Genomic DNA, 7,500 nt, shown 5'->3' on the forward strand with positions numbered 1-7,500 from the left:
GCTCTAACCCTCATTTGCAAGTGTGTGTGTGTGTGTGTGTGTGTGTGTGCGCGCGCGTATGTGTGTCTCTGTGTGCGTGCGTGTGTGTGTCTGTGTGTGTGTGCGCGCGTATGTGTGTGTGTGTGTGTGTGTGTGTCTCTGTCTCTGTGTGTGTGCGCGCGCGTATGCGTGTGTCTCTGTGTGCGTGCGTGTCTCTGTGTGCGTGTGCGTGCGTGTCTCTGTGTGTGTGTGTGTGTGTGTGCGCGCGTATGTGTGTGTGTGTGTGTGTGTGTGTGCGTGCGTGTGTGTGTGTGTCTCTGTCTCTGTGTGTGTGCGCGTGCGTATGCGTGTGTGTGTGTCTCTGTGTGCGTGTGCGTGCGTGTCTCTGTGTGTGTGTGTGTGTGTCTCTGTCTCTGTGTGTGTGTGTCTGCGCGCGTATGTGTGTGTGTGTGTGTGTGTCTCTGTGTGTGTGTGTGTGTGTGTGCGCGCGCGTATGCGTGTGTCTCTGTGTGCGTGTGCGTGCGTGTCTCTGTGTGTGTGTGTGTGTGTGTGTCTGTGTGTGTGTGCGCGCGTATGTGTGTGTGTGTGTGTGCGTGTGTGTGTGTGTGTGTGTAGAGTGAGATGCTGTAGTGAAATAGCAGAGCAATTTGATAATAATAGTCAAATTATAATAGGCCGCCTAAGAAGAATCATAATAATTGAATACATTCATAGGAGGACGAGCCTAAGATCTTCTTGACAGAGACATCTGCTATCGTCGATCACAGCACAACACTTTCAGAGCTCGACACCTGCATCATTCAGACACACGTCTAGCTGTGTCTCTAACTCTCGGATCAGATCATGATCTCTGAAAATCTCAATGTTCATGTCACGAGGAGTGAACGACCAGAGCAGAAGCGGGGGCATGAATACATGTTTTTTCTATAATGTGTTAAACTCCGTCTAGAGTAAGCAGCAGAAGCGGACCTGAGCAGAGTTGAGATGCTGGCTCTTCCTGGTGTCTCCTGGGCTTGTGCAGTTGTGAGGTAGTGTGTTGGGATGCAGGTAAGGCACGTCTCCGTTCGCTCTGGCTCCCGGCGTGTGATTATTGCCGACTGAAGAGGGCTGTGGGCCGGAGCGGGGACCAGGAGGAAGCGGCCCGTTGGACAACGGCTGAGCGATGCAAGCCGAGCCGCGAGGAACAGAGTGAGCAGGCAGTGAAGGGCCGTTGGGGAGCGTGGGTCGTGTTTGCCCCGAAGAGTTTTGCCTCATCTGCAGGTCAAAATTACAACCAACTGTAAATTTAGGAAGTCAAACAAACAGCTTATAATCACAGTGTCACCGCAGTCTTGAGAAGACTTCTGGTTTGATGTACCTGTTGCTGGTGCACGACTGACAGCTGAGTCTCCAGCTGCTCCAACACCTGCAGCTGAAGCGGGTTCAGACTCGAACGGTTCGCTCGCAACTGCTCCAGCAACTGAGCAGAACAAGACAGAGACCAGCCGATTAAACCCTAGGGCTGGGGATCATCATAAGCATTCAAATACACAAACCATGACTTCGATACCGGTTCCTGAACTCTTTCGATACCAATTTTATTAAATCGGTTTTAATAAGATAATATATATATACATTGTTTATTTATGTTTTTATTGACTCCGACTCGTCTCCAGAGCCACTGCACAATGGAACACAATGGAACAAACAATAAATCAGTGCAAACCGTTTGAATCTTTTAGGCTTTGTTTACACTGATGAGTTTCATTTTAAAACACAGCTTAGAATCATAATTTTTATTAATTTTCCACTGATTTACTGATGAGCAGTAGCTGCGTTTTCTCCGACTCATTCGTTGCTCATCTGTCAATCATATCACAGGTTCATAACCCGCCCAGTTCTGTACATAAGAAACCCAGAAGCTACATCTCTACAGATAAAACATGAAGCTAATAAACACACCATTACAACAGCATATGATCTGAATGTGATTTTCATGAGATTCATAATACAGTGTTTACAAGAGAAATGCTATGCAGGTGTAGCGATTAGCTTGATTTAAAAGGCTACAAATAATATACGTCAACATTATATAACCAAAACCCTCATTAGATCGCAATCGGAAGTCATTACAAACACTCGTGGTGGCTTAAAATGAGTTCTGAGTAAAAGCAAACAATGAATCTTATGTTGCATGATGCTACAGTGTGTAGGAAGGGTCACGTAACGCATTTTAGGTCATCTAGTGTGGATCGAGATCTTTTCTGAAATGCCAGTATGGATGAGGATTATTTTTAGTGCAAACAAAGCCTAAAAAAGTATCAAACTCGATACCCAGCCCTATTAAAACCACTGACAATGATCTTCAGTGTTCACATTAAAGGTCATCTTCCCAAAACAGCTCAATAATGCTCATGGATGTCACATCAGAAGGTCAGCTTCAGTGTGAGAGGCAGCCAATCAAAACACACCTGAGCCAGCCAATCAAAGTCTTCAGGCAGTAATGAAGCTCAGGACTCAGTCATGGTGAGGTGTTGGTGCTCTCACCTGCAGCTTCGGAGGAGACAGGATGCAGCTCGGCGTTGGAGGCGGTGCTGAACTGTGTGTCCAAGACTCTGCAGAACTCTGAGGAGTGGAGACACACAGATGTGATTATTACCGTGGTCATTACATCAGCGGCGTGCTGACCGGAGGAAGCGGAGCACACACCTTGGCAGGGCTGGCGGTCCTCTTCCTCTTGGCTGGACTGGACTGACCATCAGCCTGATCCAGCGGACTCACGTGGGGGGGCAGAGACTGACCGGAGCCTGATGACCCGGGCTGAGCTTTACACGCCTGAGAGAGACGGCAGAAACGTGAAGAGACGAGAACATCTACACCAGTGAAGAGATGCTGACACTAACAATCTGCTCAGTCGACGCATGAACATGTTTAACATCTCTGTGTGCAAGCAGGGATCAGGTGAGGAACAGAGCTGCGAGGTCGATCTCTCTGGAGCGGAGTAAACCGTGATATACAACATTTACAAGCTTGAGGGCTTTACCCGAGGCCTTCTAAAGCACTTCAGATCATGTTCAGTTGGAATGTGTATGCACAGAACCGTTAACAAAGCCCTGTTTTTATGAGCCCGTTTTGTGTTGTTCACAGAATAAAACGAAGTGATTCTGACCAAAAAAAGTTTGGAATAACTGGATTAAACTACATGCAGAGCATTGTTTCCATAACACAGACATCAGGTCAATATACATGGATACAGCTCCACTTCCTGTTTTGTCATCTTCCTCAAGTTCTTTAATGTGTTCCATGTAAACTGTTTAAGAGAAAAATAAAAAGCTTTTAAAGCACCTAACAATCTGAAGATGATCCATTCCTCAGTTCATAATTTATTGGTCAAAACATGTAAGAATCTGAGCTGTTGGTGGCGCTAGAGGACGAGACTGACCTTCGAGACGCTGCCTATCGACGAGCACAAGCTCTTACCATACAATACAGCAATCTCACACACACACACACACACACACACACACACACCACCTGTGCTGAAGACCTAACTGATATAAGAGCTGTTAGCACATGTCCCACTGCCCCCCAAAACAACAACAACAAATGAACTCAGAGAAAAGATGCAGAAACATAAAACATTTATTATGAGCGAGAGGATCAGTATCAATGAGAGAAACACGTCTCATTGTACTGAGTCATGAACACACACACACACACACTCGACTAGTAACTACTCCAGCCGGACTGCGTCAGTGTTTGTGAGGAACTAGAGGCACATGACTCCAGCACAAACACCTCAGCAGGATGAGGCACTTGAACCTACAGCCAATTGAAGCAGATTTTGACCCAGGAGTGTGATTGTGTGGAGCTACTCTACTGAAGCTCTGAAGAAACCACGCTACTGTTCGCTCGCTGTCGAAAACAGACGCTTTACGGAAGGATTCCCACTACACAGACATGTTCAACTTAACCATTACTGTGTAGCAACGAGCTGACGATGTGACGAGCAGGAGCGTGGTTTCACCAGATGTGTGTGTGTGTGTGTGTGTGCAGGGGCACTTCTAAGGGTCAGATGTCAAGCGTGTGTGTCTATCTGGTCTCACCTGCTGGCCTGTGCTCTGGACACCCTGTCTGGACGTTAGCTCTGCTGGGATTGGGAGGCTCCAGGCTTCCTCAATACTAGGAAGCATTTTACTTTTACTCTGTAGACTATTGTGTTGGAGGTTACAGAACTGAGCCTAGGATGAAAACGCGTGAGAAAGACATGTAAACAGCCATCGGAGGTGTTGCGGCGGAACAGTTCAAACAGAGAGCAGTGCGGCCTGATGTTAAACCAGTCTAGATTTACGGAGGCCTTCTAGCTCCAGTGACTCACGCACACAAACCAGGAATGAAGGTGAAAGAAATCTGACTGAGACACAAATTAACTGAAGATATTCAGAACAAATGCAACACGTAGGGTGACCCACAGACAGAGGGGCACACGGCTCGGTCAGGACAGGTGTGTGTGGCTCTCACCTGCAGGTATTTGATGCGAGCCGCCAGCGCAGGTGTGTTGCTGCAGGTTCTGCTGCGCGTGGCGTTGACGTAGCACTTGATGGCGTCCTGCGGCTGGTTGCAGGACTCGTAGAGCGTGCCCAGGTCCATCCAGGCCGCGGCGTGACTGTGATCCAGCTGCACAGCACAGATATACGCCTGCAGAGCGTCCATGGGCTGATTCTGCTGCTGATACAGCACTCTACCGGAGCAAACCACACGACACACAGAGGTGTCACCGTTCATCATCCATCGCAATTAAAACACAAGAACCATTTCGAACCAAAGTCTGCAAATCTTCTGAACATGAAGATTACACGCCTCCGCCACATCTCTACAAATATGGCAAGCATTTGACACCCTGACAACATTAACACTGTGTCTTAACGGTACAAATGTCAGTTCCTTAAATAAGACTTACTAATGATGTAAATATGACGACAAAACAAGCACTTTGCTAGCTAGGGTTGCCACCTGTCCCGGTTTTACCGGGACTGTCCTTCTTTTTAATAACCTGTAAGATATACCGTATAAGTCGCATCAGCCCAAAAATACGTCATGACAATGGAAAAATAAAATAAGTCGCACTGGACTATAAGTCGCATTTATTTAGAACGAAGAACCAAGAGAAAACATTACCGTCTCCAGCCGCGAGAGGGCGCTCTATGTCTTCAGTGTAGAGTACAGGAGAACTGAGCAGCATAGAGCGCCCTCTCGCGGCTGGAGACGGTAATGTTTTCTATTGGTTCATTTCTCTCGGTTCATGTCAAATTAATTTTGATAAGTCGCAGGACCAGCCAAACTATGAAAAAAAGTGTGACTTATAGTCCTGAAAATACGGTACACACACAAAACATAAATCTGCACAAAATGACAGTAAAATTAGTGCCGGTGTATTTTCTGTAGATGATGAGAACAACGGAAACAAAGAATTAACAACATTTTAAAAGAACAGCAAACTCTTTATAATCCAAACCAGATGTGATGCGTTGAGAAATACAGCAGAACATGTTCAGTGAACAGTGACTTAAATTAGTCTCAGATCCTCACAGATGGAGTAAAGCACACCAAACACATCAGGTTAGGATCCTCTCAGCTGGAGACACGTGCCAAATATAAACCAGGAGTGCAAGAGCTGAAGATTAAATTTCACCTTTAGAAGCGTCTCGAGGGCAAGTAATGATGACTGAAGACTCATCAGCTGGTCATGTGAATGCAGGGGTTAAAGTGGAAAAAAATCCTGAGCCTGAACTTTTTTGGGGGGGGGGGATATTTGAATATTTAATTCAAATATTGACGATAATAACAAAAATACAGTAACAAGAGCTTAAAGTGCTTAAGAAAATGGTAAACAGACTGAGATAGACATGAATCTCTTCAATGATTATGTTTGGCACCATTTATTTAAAAGTACTACGTCACATAAAGTGTTTTCTTCTAAAGAAATAACAAGTGCTTAAATTATTAAGTGCTCAAAGTGCTAAAGAACTGAACTGCTAAACTGAAGATTAGAAGTGAAATCAAGGCTATTATCACTTTTTTTCTGGGATGTAACTCGCATGTTGATTTGAAACCAACAGGCTAGTGAACGCTTTGTTTTTGTCTTCTGACAGTTTTCTACACAGGGCGACCAGTGGCTGCGAAATTCTGAATGACAAATCATTTTCTGCTATAAATGCGCACAAACGTATTTTTAATCGCAGACATGGTCAGTCATAGACAACGGTGTTTCAGCTAATAGTTGCTCCCGGCTAGAGACCTGCACTTCCGCGGGAGTACCGCGGGACCCAGCGCCACCGAGTGCGGCGCGGGACAATATTTGATGGGTGAATGCGGACGCGGGCGGCAAGATATTATTGTGTGCGGGTTGCGGGAAAATAAAATTATTGTAAAATTATTTTATTTTAAGTGGAAATATCTAACAAAATAAAATAACTAGAAACAAATAGACATTTATTTAAAATAAAATAAAATAGACTTTGCGGAATGGGAGGATGCGGATGATACCGTAGATAGCGACGTGTAATTCGATTCCGAAATAGCGATATATTTAAATGTCAAATTGGAGAAAGACGAATTTCCGAGATTAAGCAAACACGAATACTTTGCATTCCAGCTAGCGCAGGGCTTTCAGTATTTGTGGTCGCATACTGGAGCAGAGACGGATTAAACTGAAGCTCTCAACAGTGAACGACATGCTATTCCTGCATGGGCACAAGTAGTCGTACAGTTTTTTTGTCAATTCAGTTTATTTTACATTACATTTACATTTATTCATTTAACAGACACTTTTATCCAAAGCGACTTACAGATGAGGACAGTGGAAGCAATCAAAAACAACAAAAAGAGCAATGATATATAAGTGCTATATAGGTTAACACAGTACACCTAGCATGGAATTTTAAATAATAAAAATAAATAAATAAATAAAATAAAAAATAACCGATAGAATAAAAAAGAATAGAGCAAGCTAGTGTTAGAGATCTTTTCACATAGACATATACACACACACACACACACACACACACATAATAAATGAAAAGAAAATAGAATACAAAAAGATTAGAAAGGTAGGTAGATTTTTTTAAAGAATAGAATTAGAATAGTGAGTGTTAAAGTTAGAGGGTCAATGTGTTTTCAGCCGATTTTTATTTATTTATTTAGCTAAATATTTAAAATTGGTATATTTTGTTATTGAGGAATAAGGATATTTTTTGTTAAATGTTTGAAGGAATTGCTCAGGCCCCATAAACTACTTTTCCTTTGAACATGAAATAAATCCAGGTTTATTATTATTATATATTAGGCTATATAGCCTAATTACTATAGGTATATATTTTTTATTTACATTTCTTACTTTTTTACTGTATTTCTATGTTCTAAGTTCCTTGTTCATGTTCTCACTTTTTAATTAAATGCAAATAAAACGAAACATTTGTTTATTTTCCGTTTATTTTTTACATTTATATTCAAAAGGGGAGCAAGTGAAAAAAAAAAAAAAGA

At 43.3% G+C, this 7,500-nt stretch overlaps 1 protein-coding gene across 1 annotated transcript in view; it reads right to left on the reverse strand.

Annotated features, from left to right (window-relative positions):
* kdm6al (lysine (K)-specific demethylase 6A, like) overlaps positions 1–7,500 on the reverse strand; it is a 60,544-nt gene that overhangs the window by 7,381 nt on the left and 45,663 nt on the right. The window contains exons 12-17 of the mRNA XM_059559554.1: positions 4,480–4,699; positions 4,065–4,199; positions 2,668–2,793; positions 2,506–2,583; positions 1,337–1,438; positions 949–1,233 (exon numbers count right to left, since the gene is read on the reverse strand). Coding sequence (XP_059415537.1) covers positions 949–1,233; positions 1,337–1,438; positions 2,506–2,583; positions 2,668–2,793; positions 4,065–4,199; positions 4,480–4,699 — 946 coding nt within the window. The remainder of the gene's footprint in view (positions 1–948; positions 1,234–1,336; positions 1,439–2,505; positions 2,584–2,667; positions 2,794–4,064; positions 4,200–4,479; positions 4,700–7,500) is intronic.

This window comes from Carassius carassius, chromosome 10, assembly GCF_963082965.1.
Source record: "Carassius carassius chromosome 10, fCarCar2.1, whole genome shotgun sequence".
Taxonomy (NCBI): Eukaryota; Metazoa; Chordata; class Actinopteri; order Cypriniformes; family Cyprinidae; genus Carassius; species Carassius carassius.